Source organism: Lagopus leucura, unplaced genomic scaffold (genome assembly GCF_019238085.1).
Source record: "Lagopus leucura isolate 7727_CA_CO unplaced genomic scaffold, USGS_WTPT01 Super-Scaffold_100017, whole genome shotgun sequence".
NCBI lineage: Eukaryota > Metazoa > Chordata > Aves > Galliformes > Phasianidae > Lagopus > Lagopus leucura.
In genome coordinates, this window is record NW_024962271.1 from 14,666,184 (window position 1) to 14,686,641 (window position 20,458).

General features: G+C 51.3%; 1 protein-coding gene across 1 annotated transcript; it reads left to right on the forward strand.

Annotated features, from left to right (window-relative positions):
• Positions 1-85: 85 nt before the first annotated feature.
• CSNK2A2 (casein kinase 2 alpha 2) lies at positions 86-20,324 on the forward strand. The gene is made up of 11 exons (XM_042876982.1): positions 86-189; positions 393-504; positions 9,853-9,954; positions 10,515-10,565; positions 14,375-14,434; positions 15,686-15,769; positions 16,905-17,015; positions 17,231-17,332; positions 17,742-17,842; positions 18,464-18,612; positions 18,802-20,324. The coding sequence occupies exons 1-11, from the start codon at positions 86-88 to the stop codon at positions 18,876-18,878; spliced, it is 1,053 nt and encodes a 350-aa protein (XP_042732916.1). The 3' UTR covers positions 18,879-20,324.
• Positions 20,325-20,458: the final 134 nt, after the last annotated feature.

A 20,458-nucleotide genomic window follows, 5' to 3' on the forward strand; every position in this document is an offset into this window, starting at 1 on the left:
CCTGCGCGCCGCGCCCCGCCTCGCCGGCCTCCCGCGCCGGCCCCGCGCCCTCCTCCTCCTCCTGCAGCCGCCGCCCGGCGCCGCCATGCCCGGCCCGGCCGCCGGCAGCCGGGCGCGGGTGTACGCCGAGGTGAACAGCCTGAGGAGCCGCGAGTACTGGGACTACGAAGCGCACGTCCCGAGCTGGGGGTAAAGCGCCCCGCGGGGTCCCCTGCCCCGGCCGCCGGCCCTCCGCGGCCCACGTGAAGCCCCGGGAAGGGGTCGCGCCCCGGGGTCCCTCTGTGGGGAGCGGGGGGGGGCGGGGGAAGCGGCGGGCCGGGCCGGGAGGGGCGGCCCCGGGCAAGGCTGGAGGCCCTCAGCCGCCCTGCTCTCTGTGTTCTCCGTGCCCGCAGCAACCAGGACGACTACCAGCTGGTTCGCAAGCTGGGGCGCGGCAAGTACAGCGAGGTCTTCGAGGCCATCAACATCACCAACAACGAGAGGGTCGTCGTCAAGATCCTCAAGGTGAGTGTCCGGGCAGGGCCGGAGCACCGAGGCCTCTTGGCTCTGTCTCATCTTATTGTGATGGATGTTTGGGCGCTGGACGGTGGTTTGGGTTTTGGAGCTCCCACCCGCTGTTTGCTCCTGGCTGAAGGCTCCCCTGGAGGAGGAACGTGCAGAGCTCTGGTGTTGTTACAGCGCTGTGTGCTGCCTGCATTGGGCAACTGGTGGCTGGCCGTGCCTGTTGCAAACAGCCCAAGAAGGCCATGCCAACAGGAATGCGGAGCCTGCAGGGGAATCCTTCTGTCAGCCTGCAGACAGCTGGCGCGCAGCCGCCTCACAGCCCGGCCGCACGCTCCTCACAGTCTGACCCTGAGGTGCTCATGAAGCATGTAAAAGTTTGTATTCAGTGTTGCAGAGGATCTGTTACATGCGGGAAGTGTCACCTTGGAGAGGCCAGAAATACTGTGAAAATCTGAGGGGATGAACGCAGACCATTTGTTGCTCAGTGGGATCAGTGGGGTGTTTTCTGGTGTGTTCATCCCCGTGGGTTGGGCTGTGGGGACCTTTCTGCAGCTGTATCAGGTTGTGGGTTAGAATGGTGTGGAGTTATCTGCTGTAAGACAAACCTTACTGTGGAATGGTGGAGTCACAGAGAACTGTGGTAGCCATCCTAGTAGCAGTCTGTATCAATGATCTGAGATGGGAGGTGTTTAAAAAAGAAACAACAAAAAAACCCCGAAGGTTACAGTTGAGGTGCTTTTGGTTTTGGCTTGGCTCACACTTGTGGCTGTCATTTGTTGGACCAGCAACATGTGTCACTTTTTTGCCAGGAGCATGTGGAACCAGTTTCTGGTCAGGATGTATGAAGGATTCAGGCATGTGCTGATCTGCAACATTGCAGGGGGGTCTGAGCTTAACCTGCCTCTGCAGCCAGCGAGGCTGGCAGATTCCTGGGACAAGGGTCTGCAGGGCTGAAGCCCTGAGGTGTTTGCTGCTGCACTCTGATAGCATGGCTCGCTGGTTGGCTTTGTGATGGCTTCCCTGCTTCCACACTCACTTGCAGTTCCTGCTTCCTTGGGATCTTTCTCGGCTTCCAAGGGAGCTTGCCCTGCTGTATGCAGCTCCTAGGCAAGGAGTGATCTCCCATCCTGACTGCTTCTGGGAGGACTGAATGGCAGCCCTGCCTTGGTAGCAGCTGAGGTAGTGTTCAGTTGAGCCCTCAGGGACAGCCCCAGAGCTGAGCCTCATGGCAAGGCTCACATGTTCTTGCTGAACTCTTCTGGTGTGCTGCGGGGGCCTCCTCTGCTTTGGGTGCTTTATGTGTTTGTTTTCGTTTTCATGAGGTTTCTGCTCTGAGAGAGTAGCCAGTGCAGAGCTGGACTTGATGGCAAGATGGCTCATAGTTATGTGGGAAAACTGCACTTCATGGTGCTGTGGAGCCCCTGGTTGTCTCTTTGGGTGTGGTATGTTGAGAGTCCAGGCCTTGCTCTGCACGAAAAGAGGCACCATGAGGCAGAGAGGCTGCAGGGAAAGTCATCAGAAATATTCCTCGTTCCTTCTTAGCAGCCTCCCCTGGAGCAGTGCTGCCAAACTCTGTCATCCCCAGGGAGCCCATCAGCACAGAGCTGTGAGTCAGCCAGCCAGAGTCATCGGAGGGTGGCTGGGTGCTGCTTCTCCCTGCAGCCTGAATGTGTTGCCACCATGCTCCTGCTCCGCAAGCAGGGGACGAGCTTGGCCCTGGTCTGGAGTTGATGGTGTTGCCACTAGTTCCCTGGCTCCCCCCACTTCTATTAGCATGCAGGCAGCATTCCGGCGAGTGAGCAAGGGAAAGTAGAAAGTCCAGATAAATAGATGAACTTTCTTAGTGGAAAGTGGGTCAGTGAGAAGTGAGTTGCAGAGCACTGTTGTATAGGTTATGAAAACTTGCAAAGTGTGGCAATAACAGCACTGTGATCTGTGGAAAGTGCCTCTGGTTTCCTGTAGTGAGACTAAAACTTAATTGCTAATGTAATTACATGTATCTTCGGTCTTAGCAAATAGGCTGGGCGTGTCTGCTGCTTGTAATTCCGGCTGGGTTCTCTGAGGTGGGAAATGCAACCAAATTACAAGGTTCTGGGCTCCAGGAGGGGTGAGACAAAGGGAGAAAGTGTTGCTGGTGGACATGGCTGTTCAGCATAGTTGTTCTTCGCTATTTAAGGCTCATGGAGAGAACAATTTCTGTTATGTGTTAAGGGTGCTCTTAGCGTCTGTGCCTCATCTGAAGTGACTGCTATCTTCCCAGCCTTGCTTTGTGAAGCGACTGGTTCTTAATGAGCTCCAGCTAACATGAGGCCTTTTTTGCTCCCCTTCTTCAGTTGTTGTACCTGAACATCTTGTACCTTCCTCCAGAGAGGTCAGGAAATTTTACCACCCTTTCACAGATGCAGAAATGAGCCACAGATTTCCTGTGTGACTTTGGGCAAGTCCCTTAGCCTCAACAAAGCTGAGACTAAAGCATGGGTCCCAGCATGGTGCTGTGCGAACGAGATGAGCTGCTCTTCCTCTTCTGGAGGCTAATTGCTTTGTTTATTCAAGTGCCCTGTGACATCTTCAGCCTTGGACAAGGCTGGGGAGCTGATGGCTTTGATAGGTATCACAGTGCCCCAGGCCTCTTGGTCTTGCATCAAGCACGGTGCCCCGTTTCCCTGGCATTGCCTTCATGTGCTGCTACCTGAAGTGCAGGTCCAGGTGGAATCCTGTAGGAAAATGGGTTGTGATCATGCCCCCGGTTGTGGTAATAGCATACATCAGCAAAGGAGCACCATTAAGATCATACAGATGACTGTAATGTTACCATTTCTTGGGTCAAGTGCCTCGCTTTGAGAATGGGATGTTCTTAGTGCCACTTATTTCCAGGAAACTTCTGTAGCTCTTTAAGAAAAAAGCAAACAGAGCCAACAGATTCCTTCTCCTGCTGTTGCTGGATGTCAGGTTGTGCTGTGTATGACAGTGCTTGCTAAGCAGCGGACAGCAGCCCTGATGTACCCTACAGATGCCCTGACAGCATCCTCCAAAAGCAAGGCAGAGGGCAACTGCTCAGCTTTTCGGCCCGTTCAGAGAGTAAAGATTCTGCAACAATAGTCATCTTGGCACGGCACAGAGCACTCAGTGCCATACACCTGTGTGCCCCTCACAGCCATAGAGCATGGAGGCAGCCTGCAGCTGTGCCCCGTGCTCTGCAGCTGGTGCAGTGGGCTCCTGTGGGCTTTTTGATCTGGTTGACCATGGTGCAGCTGTGGGCACACTTCTGGGCGCTTAGGGGAGCGCCGAGCCAGGAAGAGGGGGTGTGTGTGCTTTTGTGTCTTGCTCGTATTGATTTGATGCTCATATTTGGCTTCTGGGTTGTTGGCACCTGGCATTCCTCTGCATTTATGAAAGAAGCTTAAGACATCTTTGTTTTCTGTGAGCTCTGTACTGTGGGTGGCTGTGGTGGGAATGCTGTTGTTAAGTCACCTGCAGCTGGCCCTTTACAGCCATTCCCTTGCAGTGAGTGTGTTTCCAGGGTGGGGATGATGACATCCACACTGCCAGCTCTGTACAGGGGTTGTTCCACTCGCTGCACACACGTATGTGTTTACGTACAGCTCATTTGCCTGAGACCCAGTAAGCCCAACTATGGATTTGTCTCCATAGTTGGCTGCTATCAGAAAAGGTGAAACAGGTGAGGGAAAGGGCATAATTACAAGGAGAGGGATTGGAGGCAGTGCAGGAAAAGCCCCTTTCCCTTTGGTGGCTTTAGTCCCCCCGTGCTGAGTCCACAGACTAGAACTTTCAACCATGTCTGCAGTTTCACAGATGCATTCTGGTTTGTTTGTTTGTTTTTCCCTGTTCTGTGCTCTGTGAGCCTCCAGAGCCACCACTCACACCTGGGGCTGCAGCAGCATCCTTTTGTGCTGAGCTCAAATTGCTGCTCTGGCAGCTGGAGAGCCATCTGAAGGAGATAGCCCTTTGGTTCTGCTGATTTTTCTGCTATCTCTGGAAGCTTCAGAACCCTTGTATATTGGTGTGCTCTGGGTGGGGGCTGAAAGGCCTGCTGTGCTGCGTGCAGAAAGGATTGCACAGGGCAATGATTGACCCTCAGGGCTGGAGCTTTTGCCTGCATCACTGCCCTTCCATCGCTGCTCCAATCCTGCTCCTGGGAGCTCTCTGTGCCTCTCACTTCTTCTGCATTTGTACTCACTGAATCAACTCTTCCCGGCCCACTTCCTCCTCTGGCAGGAATGAAATGAGCCTTTTTGCAAGAGAGCAGCACTCAGCTCTGCTATTCCCAACGCCAGCTGCCCACACCAAGCTTGGCACAGTCAGTAGCATGAGCCCAGCCCTGTCTGGAGCTGGGACCCCCTGGAGCAGTAACTCCCACAGCTGTGTTTGGACGCAAGGAGCTGGTGAGCAGCAGAACAGCAGCTCCTGTGAGGAGGAGGGTGAGCCCTAGAGGGCTGTTCCAGGGATGCGCTTTGTGGGAGGAAAGGCATCCTCAAAATCCTTGCTGATGTGTTCTACCTAAACTTGAATCCAAAAGCAAAAGTGCTGTAGTAGTTTCAGGGTGGGTCTGTTTATTGTTTGTTTTTGCCTCTTGTAAAATTGATGAGCAGCTCGGGAGAGGAAAGTTTAAATTCTGGTACTGGAGTTGTGAAATGCAAACATCTCACAGAGTATTAACGCAAGTGGGCTCCTTCATTTTCATCGCTCTTTTGAAAATGATTATTTGGTTTCCCAGCTGATGTCTGACAAAATAAGCAGTCCTGCTCCAAAGGCAATTTTCCTATTGAGCAATTGCCATGGGGCTTTATAGGCTGATTATTGTGATCTTTTCAGTACTTGCTAGGAACAAATGAGCTTCTGGTGCCTCCATTCAAACGTTTAAAGCCTGTCTAAGGGTACTGCTGGTCCTGGGCTCTGTGTGCAGAGACCTGCCTGCTGCTTCATTGCAGTGCTGTGGTGATTCTGGGCTATTCAGGTTTGGTGGGCAATGTGTAGAGCTTTTTTTTTGTTATTGGGTGGTGGGATAAATGACTCTTGTTTTTCATGGATCCATATCTTTTGTCTGCTAATCCTTCTTCCCTGCTGTGCTAAGGCTAGTTCTTTTCAGAGCACCTTCTGTGACTCCTGCAGAGCAGCATGGATGCTTCTCAGCTTGCAGGACACATGCACTGTCTGCTTTTCACGAACGGGAAATGAATGCTTTCAATTTAACTTGGATCTCACATGTCTTCCTGATTACTGCTTTTCTTGCTAACTGTGGAACTTGGTTTAAAAAATGTCCTCATTTTGCTTGAATTCAAGCGCCAGGTCCCCAGCTTGGTGGAGATGGCTGCAGCTGAAGAATGATAGATGTGTGCTCCACTTGCTGCAGAAACAAACCAACAGTTGATTAGCCAGGCACACATCTATTTGTTCAACGCAGGAAGTGATGGTTGCAGTATTGAATCTAAAGGTTTATTTTAGCAAGCAACACTAGTTCTCCCAGCTGATGTTTGCTGCAGCTAAACTCCTTGCTTGCTTATACTCCCAGAATGTGACCCAGGATCTGGTCTCTGTTACAGAGCGGGTTTTTCTTCTGCACTTACCTGTCTTCAGAGCACAGCTTGCCCCGTGCCATTTCCTTCCTGCACCCTGAGCCCACCCCCACCACTGCCTGTCCTGCCCTAGCTAACTTTCAGCAGGTTGAAGCAACCACATGGTTGGGAGAGTGGGAATCCTCCTGCAGAGGGTGCCTGGCTGGGGGCAGGGCAGGTGAGGGGTCCAGCAGGACCATCCTGCTGGCTGCAGGTCACCATGTCCCTCTGCTCTGCCTGCTCAGGCACTGGGCAGCCACAGGCTGTATGTCCCCACTGTCTGCAGCCATCTGACTTCCAGCTTGGCTGAGAAAGAAAGCAATTTCCTGGGAAACTAGGAAATTGTGCTAGGCAGTCAGTTGTTCTGAGGGTGCTGCTGCAGTTGGAGCAGTTAAACCCCACCCAGTGTAGACATGGTTAAAATGAGACATGTCTTTTAGCCTGGTTTCCTATGGAAACGAGCCTTATGCAATCCTGCTGTCTGTCAGCCTTCTCCCCCTCCCCCTGGCTGGCCAATCCCAACTGAATGCAACTGTTGAATTCCTATGAATTTCATGGACATAGGTGCTAGCACAGGGCACTGGGGTTTGCTTAGAGCCTGTCTCACAAGGATTGACTCCTATTGGTCACTAGGGAATCCCAGCTCATAGGGAAGCTTTGACATGCCTCTACCATGGGAGAGCAGATGGAGTTGGAGTCTGTATCTTTCTATAGTGCTGTCTCCCAAACACAGGCTGCTCAAACTCAGGTAATGGTACCCGGGTGGCTCCATGGGAAATACCTCTCCCAGGATGTGATTGAGCCATGCAGGGCATAAGCTGCACAGAACACTGCTGTTCATATCGTAAAACAGCCTTAAATCAGCGCCATTCAAATACTCTGACTGCAAGGGCTGCTGTTTTAGGAGCTTTTCCTGCTGGGAGAAGCAGATGGTTGGAGGCCATAAGAGCTTCGCATTTAATCCGTGTGTGTTTGGAGTCAACACCCTTGGAGAGACGGATCGAGTGACTCCGAGAGACAGTTGTAGCAACCCAGGCTTAATCCTGTGCTTGGAGGATATGTTGCTGAGGGCCTGGGTTTTTGGCAGCGCTGCAGGATGGGGATGGGATGGCAGCAGCAGTGTGCTGGAGTGGTTTGCACCAAAGTCTTTGTGTTGCCAGGTTGGATAGTGCAAGAGCCCAGGCTTGGAATTGCTTATTGTGGGAAAATGGAGCTCCAGTAGAGTGCCTGGGTGGCAGATGGTGCTTGTGGTTATGGCTGCAGTGATGTGGGTAGAGGATGGCATGTTGCTGGGTAGGTTTGTGGGGAGAAAGCTGTGCTGGGGAGGCAGCAATCACCACCGCTTTCTCCTGCAAATCCAAAATGAGGAGTCCTCTGCTCCCTTGCATTGTCTGCAAGGGAAACTTTGAGGCAGTAACTGTTTCTCTGAGGCAACACTTCTTCGCCCCGTGGCATCTCTCCCTCCCACATCCCTATTTCTGTAGTGGTTGAAAGCTGATGGCCCTGCAGGCAGTGGAGCTCACAGCTGGGTAAAGCAGTTCAGCCATGTGCAGCAGCCCAGACCGAGCCCTGTGCTGCTGCAGTCCTCCAGCCCTGAAAAAGGTGGAAGCGCACAGAAATGGTAGGCTGGGGAGAAGATGTCTTCTTTCCCTAGAGGAGTGGTGGTTGCTATGGAAGGAGGAATGGAAATCTCCGAGGGATGTTGTCCCTATGTAACTGATGCAGAAGGCCCTTGAAATAACTGCAGTGCAATGGAGAAGGTCTTTCAAAGCAGGCAGTGGGTTCCCTTGGCCGATGGCACAGCAGAGCGGCTCTGAGGGATGCGTGCAGGAGTGTGCTGGCAGCCAGGCTGCTCCCTCCGTGAAGGTCCTTGGAAAACAGCTTGTGTGTGCATCTGTCTTTGCTGGACGAGCAAATAACTGAATTATGTCCTCTAATTCCACCTTGGCCTTCTGGTAAGATCAGTAGATGTGGGCGATGTAAGGGTGGTGTCTGTCGCCACGCTGACGTCGATGAAATTAGTCTGTAATGAAGCATCTCCAGCTCAGGTTCAGAGACAAAGCCCTCATTCCTGCTGCCTTCCAACCCTGCTCAGGCTGCCTTCCCATGTCTGTCTGGCCTTAGGCTGGCTGTGTCTCAGGATTGCCCTGCGCTGTTTCCTTGCCCCCTCCCCAGCAGAACCTGCTGTGCATTGCTCCAGCACTGGCAGCTGCGTGGCCTTGCTGCCATTTTCCACAGCGGCTTTATGAGGTGCTGACGCTCCCTGTACATAGCATAGGTGTTATTTTTGGCACTTTGCTTTGGACTGAGATTCTCATCTTTTGGCTGGAAGGCCTAGCTCCTGCCTTTCAACTTGGAGGAGGAGAGGAGGATTTGAATCTGAAGGCTGCAGCTACCTGGAGAGCCTCAACAGACAGCATATTTTGCCACTTACATAAATGCCATATTTTCTGACTGTATAAAAAGCTTTGGTTCCTTCTCCCACGTACGTTCCTTTTAGTGGTCTGAAACCAAGGGCTGTCTAAAGTGGACGTGAGCTGCCACATCACTCTGCAGCCACCACCAGAGTGTGGGAGGCTGCAGCGGGGGGAGGCTGCTGAGTTCTCAGGGCTCCTCGTGCCTTGGACAGAAGGTCACTGTGGAGGTGCTGACTTCTTGTCACTAGGGTAAGGTGACTCTGACCTCTCCTTACTGCCCTCCTTGCTGAATGGCCACCATGCTGGATGGTGAACGCTTCAGAAAGCTGAGTGACTGGAATAGAGAGTTTCCCAGTGCAAGAAGTTCAGTCATCTTTCTAAGATGTCTCTGTAGCTTTCTATTAGGGTAGCAGAGGTGCAGGAGGAGCTTTGCAGGGAATGAGGACTGCTAGAGCCAGCAGCGGTGTGCAGCCAGCGATGCCCATCCTGGTCTCTGGCCAGGGCTTAAATAAAGTCTCACTTTGAAGCTGCTGCAAGCTACCTTTCCTTTCAAGCAGGCACAGCTCAAGTTGTCTTGGGAGTGGATGGGTTACAGAAATAGTCATTCCTTTGCGTTGAAACGAACCGCTGGATCAGCAGAGTGTGAAAGCTCTCCCAGCCTTGGGAGCAGCTGTTCTTTGTCACTCCGTGCACCGTGATGTCCAGAGAAACGCTTACTTTGCAAAGGGAATTCCTGGGGCTGCATGGGCTTGAGTAGGAGTCAAAAACTGTTTAAAATGTCTGTATGCTTTGAGAATCATCACAATACACAGATGCAATGGCATGCCTTGCAGCTGGGTCCCTGCTCTCAGGGTGGCTGTGAAACACTCTTTCACAGAGCAAGGCCCAGCAGCGTCTGAGCTTACTGGAGGTTGTGGTGTTGGAAAGCCTCGTGTTGTCGCTTCAGTGCATTACAGTACTTCAGAGAAGTGCACTTGGCAATAAGAATTAAAAACATGAATGTTTCGTGTTAAAGACTTCATACATCAGGTATGAAGCTGCCCTTGTTTGTCCGCTGTCTCTGAACGCATAACACACAACTGCCATGTGCAGTCCACTGTGCTCTGAACCACAGTTACTGGAGTCACAGTGATGTTTGTCTTGAATGGCTTGACTTCCCCTGATGGGTAGGAAACTTGTACTTAAAAAAGGGAAATCCTCACTCGTTCGAGGTGTCTGTCTTCCTTTTGAAGTTAAAAATGTTCCATAGGGAGAGCAGGAGGAGGGGAAGTTGTGGGGTACAGTCAGAATATTGGCAGAACAAGTCAGTGTGAATGTCTGAAAGGACTCTCACTTCTAATTGCTTTTGTCTATTTAAGCCAGTGAAGAAAAAGAAGATAAAACGTGAGGTTAAGATTCTGGAGAATCTGCGTGGTGGCACCAACATCATTAATCTCATTGACACTGTCAAGGATCCAGTGGTAGGTGCCTGTGGTGTGGTGTGGGTGGTGGGCTTGCCTTCCTTTTGGTTGATAATGCACCAGATGAGGTTCTTGTGTCTCTCCATGGTCCCCAGGCTGTTCTACACACCTGGGAATTTCCCTTGGCTGACCAGAGAGAAATTTTGTACGCTCCAAATTTGCTATAAGAAAGCAGAAACCTCAGCCTTCCAGCTTCTGATACCTGGAACATAAACATTTTGCTGGGCAATTAAGCACTTTTCATCCTGCTTGCTGTCCTGTCTAGTGACCAGAGGTCACATCCTCTGTCTGCACTGCCACAATGACCCCATTTGCAGGAAGTTTTCTCTGAGCAGCAGCTGGCGGAAGGCTGTGATTCCCAGCTTGCTAGCAGCCATGGAGAGGAAATGATGCTCTGTAGTGTTTGTTGGCAGTCCTGGCTGACCATCTTCCTGCTGCTGACTGTGAGACTTCAGCCCCTGCTGACACCTTTTTGCCTTGTCTGGTGCATTATCTGACTGGGGGTGTTGGGGCAATGCTGTGTTTTAAACCATGACACGCTCTTTCTCTCAATCTTGCAGTCAAAGACCCCTGCTCTGGTGTTTGAGTACATCAATAACACGGATTTTAAGGTGAGTCTGCCTGGGTGTGGAGGGGGGAGGCCTCCCATTTCTGTTGAAGTTGCTCAGTTCTTGGGTTCTCAGATACTCCTCAAGATCTGTGAGGGGAGTTTGGGTCTGTTTCCCATGTCAGCTTCACCTTCTTTCCTTCAAATAAATGAGAAACTCGTGAAGTTCCTAAATAGGCTGCATATGAGAAACAGTAGAGGGCTTTGTGTGTTGAATATCCTCCTGTAAGTTCAACAGGGTAGAACTTCTAACTCCCCTCTCAATTCACTAATCGCTGCTGTGCTATATATTCAGCCCAGATGAGTGCCCATACTGTGATGCTCCGTTTAAAGCAGTGCAGTTGGTGGAGCAGATTACAGCAGTTTGTGCTAGAATCTTTCAGGCCTGAGAACCATGAGGTGGCTGAGGCTGGAGCAGGTCTCCTGCTGCAGTGAACCTGGTAGCAAGGGGCTGAGCAGTCCTGGCAGCTCTCTGCTTGCCCAAGGCTGAAGCACATCCTGGTTTCTAGGAAGCTCCAAGTGGCGTCACTCCTTTCCAAAGCTGGAAGTCCTTCTGTCTGAGTGCAGCTACATGTGCATGGGCTGCTGAAATGCTTCTGGCTGGCAGAGTCAAGATGATACACGAAAGGAATATACCATTAGCAAACACACCTATTTTGAATCTTGTGAATCTTCAAGTTATTGTCAGTGGTGGAAAATTAATTGAGCAGTTACCATTAGAAAGCTAGGCATCACCTCTTCCTCCAGTGCTAAGAAATCTCCTCTGTTTCATGTTATAGGACAGTGCTTTTTTGCTCCTGTCTGTGCTAGTGTTATGAAGACATGCATATTCTAGAGTGCGGCTTCACCAGATGCAGCCTGGAAAGGGACTCTGGGTTGGTGCTGGTGGGAAGGACAGACCTTGGGACTGCCTAGAGGTGTCTGCACTGCAAGCCTGCATGCTGCGAGGCAGCACGTGTTGTTTTCATTTCCCTGGAGTTTGTCAGACAAGGCAAATCTCACTGTGCGCAGCAAGAGCTGCAGCCATTCCGGCGGTGTTCTTAGTGCTCCTTCATCTCATCAGAGACTTGTTAGATAGGTTAGAACAGCAGTCACTTGCAGGAGCATCTGCCCTGACAGCTCTGGGCAGGGAGATGAGCGTTACCTCCAAGTTAGCAGCCAGGAGAGGAGTTCTTTGTGCTGACCTTCGGGGCTAATTAAATAGGCTTGGTCTGTCTGGGCTTTGTTGGCATCGGCTGGTCTGCTGCAGCACTGTGTATGTTGGGAATGTGCCCCTTCTCCTGGTGACTCAGGAACTCTCAGTAAGGCAGATTGAGGAAGTTTTTAACTTGATACGTTGTTTGTTCTTAAACTTTTTAATATATGACTTGAGATGAAACAGGTCATAAAGGCAGCAGCACATCTTGCTGGAGGTCGCTTTTTGTATCCCAGTCTAAATGCCATTACACCATTCTGTAGTGTCCTTAGAGGAAAACTTTGTTGCCAGAGATCCCTTTCAATAACTGAAATGTGTTCGTGAGATAGAGCATTAAATAATGACTTGAGATTGTGGCCATCAGGGACTGACTGAGAAATGCCAGGCTTAGAGCAGGTGCTGAGAGCTGGGCTGAAAGCTCTTCCGCAGCTGCCAAGGCAAAATGGCACGGCAGAAGTAGCAGTACTCAGCTCTGACTGTTGCATTAGAAACAAGTGGATGATTTTGCTGTGGATCATTTTTAGGCTTCTAAGAAAGATCCTGACTGTTCAAGGATGTCTGTGCTTGTAGCTGTGCAAGTCCAAGACTGGAAGTATTGATGCTTTTGTCCTACGTGATCGGCGTAGAGCAGGAATAACTTGTCTTGGGAATGCAGGCGTGTCCCCCAGGGCATGCAGGATGGCTGCTTATGTTCAGGGCTTCTTTGTAACCCAAACTTCACCAGCTTCATGTGGGGCATGCGGGTTGTTCTAGCCATACTTGTGTGAGCTGCTTTATTTGGGGGGCTCTTCAGGCTGCAGCTGGCTGACAGACTGCAAAGCTGCAGCTGCACAGGGCCTGGGGACACCTGCACAGAGATTCCAAGGCTCATTCATCATCCTTCTGTTGTCCCTTTTGCCCCAGCATCCTGGTCTCCCTGGAGCTGGGAGCCCCACAGGCTGATCCTGGTGGGAGGGACCTCTTCTCATTTTGGGCTAGCTGCTTCTGATCTACCTGTCTCTGTGCTGACTTCTGGAGTCGGCAGTACTGGTGAGAGCCATGCTCAGCAATCACTGCCAGACTGAGCCACGGCTACAGGCAATTCCAAGCCATCAGTGCAAGCGGTATCCCAGCAGGTTTGGCTATTTTGACATGCTGGTATAGACAGGATGCTGACATGATACTTCTGTAGGTCTGACTGTTGTCTGAAATTACCTGGCGGGGTCCATCCTAAACCTGCCTGTTCTGCAATCATGGGAGTAATATTTGGAGCTAGAATAAATGTAGATTGTGCTGTGTGAGAAAGGCAGCTAGTTGCATGCAGCTTCTCTGCAGACCTGTTGTGTTACTTGTCATCTGGGAGTGCTCCAGCTACCCACATTCATTTGCCTTAAAATGCAGCTGTGCTGCAGAGCCATGCAACCAAGTCAGTAAGCATCAGTGAAATTAGAGGTCTTTCCCTAATTGGTTTCAAATGTGAAATGAGACATCTGTCCTTCAGCCACCATAAGCTGTAACTTGTAAAGAGGGATGCTACCTGCAGCAGCCTTCCTCAGGTGCATTGATGCTGCCAGGTGAAGCTGAACCCTGCTGGCAGAGCTTGGCCCTGGGTCGTGCCTCACAGGGCCACATGTAGCCGAGTCAGGGAATGGTGCCCTGCTGTAGTTTGTGGTGATGTTGGTTCTGCTCCTTGCTTGTGTGTTTCATTGGGTTGCTCACAGGCACTAGGATCATCCCAGCTCATGAGAATAAAATAAGCTTGCACTCTGGAGGCCATTTAAGCTCAGCGTGTGTAAGTGACACTTGCGTGCTGCCAAGAGCTGTACTGAGGATGCTGGGTTTGTTTGAATTTGACCCTAAGCATGACAGGATCATGAGGATCTCGCCTTGCGCCTGGAGAGGATCCAGGGACAGAACAGCTCTCTTGGAATGTGAATTTCAATCCCTTGCTGTGAGATTTCTCCTGGAGCTGCCAGGTGGTGCCCTTGATGGGCAGTCAGCTCTGATGCTGATTCAGGCGGTGATTTCACTGAACGTGAGATGATCCTTGTTTGTTAGAAAGGACAGAGGGGCCCAGTCCTACTGCTCTGCCATGGATGTCCTTCCTGGCCCAGCTCCCCTCTCAGTGCCCCAGTGTCTCCTTGCTTTCACCAGACAAGAGCACAGCCTGACAGGGCTGGGTTGACACAGCTGCCAAGGTTGGATACAGAGCAAAAGGCAAATCCAGGGATCAGCTGTGACCTGGTGTGGCAGCAGCAGGAAGATGTAGCTGTTAGTAACTGCGTTGGTGGCCCAGTGGAGGTTGAGGCGCACCCTGGACCTTGGTTGTTTCTGCCTCATTGTCTCTTCAGACAGACAGCTTGGCAGTCTCCTGCTGGAAAGAAATTATGACAGGTCTGAATGATCCCAGTGGCTTTTCATGGGAGCTCTTGCCTCCTTTCTGGATTTCCTACTGTGTAACCCTGGCAGATCTGAGCCCAGGATGGCCCTTGGGAATGGCAGCGTTGACTGGGACATGGAAAGTGTTGCTTATTGGAGGCAGGTGGGGTGCAGGAAATGACACTAATACAAATCTGGAGTATTTAATTTTATTTCTCTCTCTTTTTTTTTTTTTTTCTCCCTCCCAAAATCTATTTCAGCAACTGTACCAGATCCTGACAGACTTTGATATTCGGTTTTATATGTATGAGCTGCTGAAGGTGAGTGGCATTGCATATGACAGCTGACACAGAAGCCAGGAATGAGAAAGGCAGTAGCCAAGTTACTGGGACACTACTATTAAGCACTTACCTCTCTTGTACCCAGCGCAGAATCACAGAATCCATATTTTATATCCAGAGAAGGTTTTGGAAGCGATCTGATTGCCTGGCTTGTTGCTATCAGGCATTAGAGCCAAACTGGGGATCGTGAGCCACCTCTGAAGTGTCTGATTCCCTGGGGATTGTTCTTTCCCTGTGAAGCATTTGTGACTGCTGGTGGCCAGGTGGGGCTGGCCTTCCCCTTCCTGTGTCTGTAGCACTGGGTGGGTTGCAGTGAGGACAGGCTGCTCCCTCCCAGACAGAGCCAGTGCAAGCACTGAGAGGAAAGTACTTTGTCCAACCTGTAGAGGATCTCCAGTGCTGCAGATTCCAGGGCTCTAACTGCCCTGTTGGTTGTGAGGCCACAACACATTGCAAGTATATTCCTTGTGGCCTTGCTGAGATTGAAGCCGTTGCTTCCTGCTGTGGCAGGGACACAAGGACAGCGTTACTCCCTGGCAGTATGTCTTGCATATTGAATGACTGCAGGCTGTGCCCTCTTCCTGTGGCTCTGGAGGTTTCAGTGCACCTAATGGATGGGTCTTCCTTCCCCCTGTGGTCAACAAAACATTCTAAACTCCTTGCTTGAAGGAACAGCTGCATGGGAGGAGTGCGTGGTGCAAGGTCATGGAACTGAAGAGCTTTTGTGCTTTCGTGCCTTCATAAGAGCGGTGTCAGTTTTCCTTGTGTGTCATCACCTGCCTTTTTGTGAGTTCTGGCTTAAATGAGCAGGGTAGAGGTGATTATCTAGCTTAAGTGTTTTTTGGGGCACCAATGGAAAGCTTCACTGGAAGGCTATAAAACTGTATGCGCATAAGAATTGTCTCCTTCTGGGAAGAAGAGTTCTTCTCTTGTGCCCTAGGAAGCACAGGGCTGCCCAGGCTGGAGCTCTGGGCCTGCTTCCAGGTGGGACACCACTCAGGATTGCGCTCTCCCTAGACCACACAGGCAATATGGGTCCAGGAATGCTGTAGGACAGGAGATCAATACTGTTTCATTGCCAGCTTGCCATGTGCAGTGTAAGAACTGAAAATGCCAGTTCCTTCTTCTTCATGGACTGGACAGTTTTGCTCCTTGACAAGAACTGTCTTAAATTGTTAATGCTGTGCTGTGGCTGCATGGCCGTATCTAATCTCTGTGTATGTCTGCCAGGCCCTGGATTACTGTCACAGCATGGGGATCATGCACAGGGATGTCAAACCCCACAACGTCATGATAGACCACCAGCAGAAAAAGGTATGATGGCACCAGGGCTTACGAGCAGGGCTTTTCCAGTGGAGCTCAACACTGCTGCCTCTGTACTCATAGCCAGCCCAGCTGTGCTTACCCCTCAACCTTTTTTATCTGCTCCCATCCATTTACATCCATGTCAGGAGGTGGCCAGAGTCCCGCTGGGGAGCACTACAGTTGGAGGCCATGGTTTGAAGGTTGCTCTCCTCCCCAGCCAGCCATGCTGCGTGTCTTTGCTGAGGGGAACAGATCTGGGCTGTTAATCTGCCTGGGGAGGTGTAGTGGTGGGGTGCAGAGACTGTAGATGGAGGAATAGTGGCCTTGTATGAAGCACGTGTGGGTAACTTTATCTAGGATTAGATGAGCTCCTCTTGTAGTGCAGCCTGCCCCCCCCCTTACTTCTGGGACCTGCTTGTTAGATAAAAGGAAATGTTTGCACCAGGCTTACTGCCATGGGAGTGGGCAGCACAGGGAGCTCCCCTCCCTGCTGTGGTGCCTGTGCCTCTCTGGGCGTTGTGTGTACGTCTGGAGGGACTTGGGATTTCCAGCAGCAAATGAGTTGCTGGTCCACAGGATCTCACTGTGTGAATCAGCAGTGGTTACCAGCTGAGGTTTGTAAGGAGGGGGAATCTCTTACTAGATCTGTTGTCCTTTAGTAATGCAACTGGTCCTGTATCTCTGTGGCCACGGAGGAGACAGTCTGCCTTGCAAGATGTGGTGTGCCATCTCCCATCTCCTTTCCTGCTGCCAGCCCCCAGTTAAAATCAACACTGCCTTTGGCCTGGCCCCTCTTAACAGCGGGACAAAACAGCTGGGCTTTGCCTGTTCCCTAGTATGCAGCGTCCTGCCTGCTGTGGCTTGTGGCACTGGGACGGAGCCAGTCACCCAGCAGTGGTGGTGGTGTTTGGATGTGGGAGGCAGAGGAGCTCTCTAAGCTGGGGTCTGTCCTGCCAGCACCGCGTGGTGACAAGGGGAAGGGAAGAGCACTGCTGAGAGCATCTCCTGTCCTCAGAGTGCCTCCCTGCCACCGCCCCGGCCTCCATGCTTGCAGCATGGGATTGAGAGGCTTTGGCAGACACAGCTTTGCCTAACTTGCTCGTACTGAGGCTCCTGACTCTGTGTCTCTTTATCACATGTTCAGCTGCGGCTCATAGACTGGGGTCTGGCAGAATTCTACCATCCAGCTCAGGAATACAATGTCCGTGTGGCCTCTAGGTACTTCAAAGGACCGGAGCTCCTTGTGGACTACCAAGTAAGAGTCTGCCTCCTCCTTGCAAGCCAGTGATACTGCTTGTGCTTGCACTTTGGCCACTGTTGGGTTGTCTGGTTTTGCCTGTCAGGGCATTGCCTGGGTTGGAAAGAGGCTTGCTGTGAAGTGAAAGGCCTGAGGTTGTCTGCTGTTGTTGGGGAGCCAGGCCGTGGGGAGCACGCCTTTCTCTTGTGATGGCTTCTCCTTTTTCCCCTCAGATGTATGACTACAGCTTAGACATGTGGAGTTTAGGCTGTATGCTGGCAAGCATGATCTTCCGAAAGGAGCCTTTCTTCCATGGACAGGACAATTACGATCAGGTAAGGACTTTGGTACCTGGTTTATCTAAAGAGGCATCTGTCACCAGCTCATCTGCATGTGTACAGAGGGGAGATTCTGGGAATGGGAGCACCAGGCTGGGAGGATGTTGCTGCATGCCTACTTGAGCCATCTGGGCTTGAGCAGCACTGCCTTATGTAGGACACAGTTTTCTGTGCGTGTTGCAAAAGCAATGTTCAAGGAAGACATTCTCTCTGTGAGGCTTCCCAAAGAAGAGCTGTTACAATTTGGGTAGCTCTGTCTCTGCAGGACAGTACCTAGTCCTATTTGTAGACTTCAAACCAGAAAGAAGACACAAGTTTAATAGCAGTTGCTTCAGCAGAATTTGTTCCTTGTTCAAGCTGTGATGGTTTACTCTTTTGCTCTCTCTCAACCAACCTTTTGTTCCAGCTGGTTCGCATCGCAAAGGTCCTGGGCACAGATGAGCTGTATGGGTATCTCAAGAAGTACCACATAGAACTGGACCCGCACTTCAATGATATCCTGGGCCAGTAAGTGGACAAGTGAAATGCAGCCTTTTCTTTCCTTGTAACCCAGAGAGAGATGAACTGAATTTCCATCTGGAGCACTCTTATCCAAGGCCTGCTTTGATCTTCTGCATCACAGTGCTGCTCGCTGGCCTCCTAGCAGGTCACTGAAAGGCAGGCTCTTTCTTTTTGCCTCTTCCATGACCCACGAGCCTTCCCCTGCTTTTCTTGCTTGTTGACATCCTAGAAATGGAGATGTAAACACTGGAGTCGAGTGTGGGTTGAGGGGCTCAAAATCTCCGATGATGTTTCCTAAAAGGACCAGAGGCAGATGGGATGGATAGTGAGGACAGCCTGTGTGAAGCTGGCTGGCAAGCCAGAGCACTTCTGGGCCCGAGGGTCTGTGTGTCTACTTCCTGTAGACAGAAGAGGCTCTGCACTACGGTGCCTTTCTCAGACTCTGGACATCCATGCAATCACGTGCCTAAATAAGAGGGCTTTCCTCTCTTTGGCAAATGCTTGCTAAGCAGTAGCTTCTGCAAGAAAGATGGAGGCTGTCTCTGCCGTAGCAGTTTCTTCCCAGAAGTGCAGAGTGGTTCTGCTGTGCTGATCAGAGCTGGGTAGTAACAACAGGTCTCTTTGCAGGCATTCTCGGAAGCGCTGGGAGAACTTCATCCACAGTGAGAACAGACACCTCGTCAGCCCTGAAGTCCTAGACCTCCTGGACAAGCTCCTGCGATATGACCATCAACAGAGGCTGACGGCCAAGGAGGCGATGGAGCACCCCTATTTCTGTGAGTCTGTGCAACAGTGGGGCCAGCTGGGATGGAGAGAGGGTCTTGGGGAAGTTTTGGCTCCCCATCCTGCCAAAGACTTAGCAGGTCTGTGAGTTTTGAGGCGGTTTCTCTGAAAGGGTTTGCTGGGGTGGAGCTTCCTCTTCATTAAATGCTGTTTCCTCTTCCTCCCTGGTCTGTCTCCTGCAGATCCAGTGGTGAAGGAGCAGTCCCAGCCCAGCTCGGAAAATGCTGTGCTCTCCAGTGGCCTGACAACAGCACGATGAAGACTGGAAAACGACGGGTAACTCAAGATGTTTACAAATAAAAGCAAAACCTTCGGTCACACAGTGAAGGGAAATGAACCAAGGACCCCCCCCCCTTTCCCTCCCCTTTATACTCGGCAGAAATCTAACCTTTGGGGGGGGTCATAAACCTCAGTTCCTCTCTGGTGGTTGTGGTTAATGTAACTCTAACCCTGTGGTACCAAAGCCCTGGGCAAATGGTCTTGCAAGAGTTAAACATGTAGTGATATCCCCAGGGCTCAACACAACTGATTCTGGTTCACATCTCTATGGATCCTTCTCTTCCTTCTCTGTCCAGCCTTCCCCACTGTGCTGGTGGGGACAAATTGGCCGTTCCACCATCAGTCCTTAGCATGCCTCTTTCTTAACATGCCTTTCTGACTTGTAGACTCTGGGTGAACCAAATTCAGGCTGGGGGTCAGCAGGTGCAACTCTGCTTTGAGCTCCAAGGCCTACTGCTCACTCTGGGCTTGAATTTGGCCTTTGAATCCCAGTTTTAATTGCAAATGCCAGGGCGTTGGGGGGTGGGGGGAGGTTCGAGAAAACATAGCTCACAAACCCAGCAGCACCTCGGGATTGGGCTGGAGCATTAAAAATAAGGCACTGATTTGAGTTGCAGGGGAAAGGTGAGATTCCCCCCTCTAGGTGTGTTTGACAAAGGCTCCCTCTGAGGAGAAGCTCAATAGACCTGCTTTGGAAACTTGTGAATGTGAGGGCTGCTTTTGTGGCAGGAGAGGGGAGGGACTATCCAGACTTTCCCACCGAGCTCAGGAGAGTCAGAACTGCAAGACTTCTTGTGATAGGTGTGCAACCACGTACCTCATGACGTGGCTCCCATGAGAATTCGTGCCAGACGCAGACTTGTGCCGGAGCGCAGCTCTGGAGCGGTTCAATCCAGCGCCGCAGGGCAGGGGAGCGGAGCAGGGGCCTGGGAGGAGAGCATGGGGTGGGGAAGGATCAGCAAACAGCGGCGTGGTCTGTTGGGGAGGGGGCTGTGCAACTACTGATCCGGGACTTGGGATCCCATGTAGTGTTCTAACGAAGTCAGCCACTTGTTGAACTCTGGGGTGCCGATCCTGTCGCGGGGGGTGGGGGGTTTGTCTCGCGGGTTCTTTCATCAGATCCCTGGATGGCTTTATAGCCCCACAATTCACAGTTGCCTCCTCTACTTGTTCTGTGTGTGGTTTCATCAAGTGGTTCTGGTGATGCTCAAACCTACAAGCTGGAGATAGTGTTTTCCCACCAGCACCTAAACACAGAATTTCCTTCTGCGGCATTGTCGAAATAGTTAATTTTTTATAAGGTTGCAATGTTTCTATTTGAAACATCTGTTTACATTCCATATTCCAATAAAGTTCTATTGGCATCGATAGCAGGTCAATCCATTTGTATAATTCACTGAAACCAATAAATATCTATACGTCTGAACGTCTGCTGCCTCTGATCTGTGGGATAGCCAGAGAGCAAAGAGTTGAAGGGACTGCTTCCTCGTGGAGGTCAAGTTGGCTTTTCCACCCCTTCTCTGAATGTTTTGGGATCCCTTAGTCACTGGTTTCAGGTTT

What these genes read in the sequence shown, in the direction of transcription:
- CSNK2A2 (XM_042876982.1), top strand. Translation starts at nt 86, where the DNA reads ATGCCCGGCCCGGCCGCCGGCAGCCGGGCGCGGGTGTACGCCGAGGTG. An exon ending in TCAATAACACGGATTTTAAG is followed by an intron (nt 10,566 to 14,374) that starts GTGAGTCTGCCT and finishes AATCTATTTCAG; the next exon opens with CAACTGTACCAGATCCTGAC. An exon ending in GATGGAGCACCCCTATTTCT is followed by an intron (nt 18,613 to 18,801) that starts GTGAGTCTGTGC and finishes TGTCTCCTGCAG; the next exon opens with ATCCAGTGGTGAAGGAGCAG.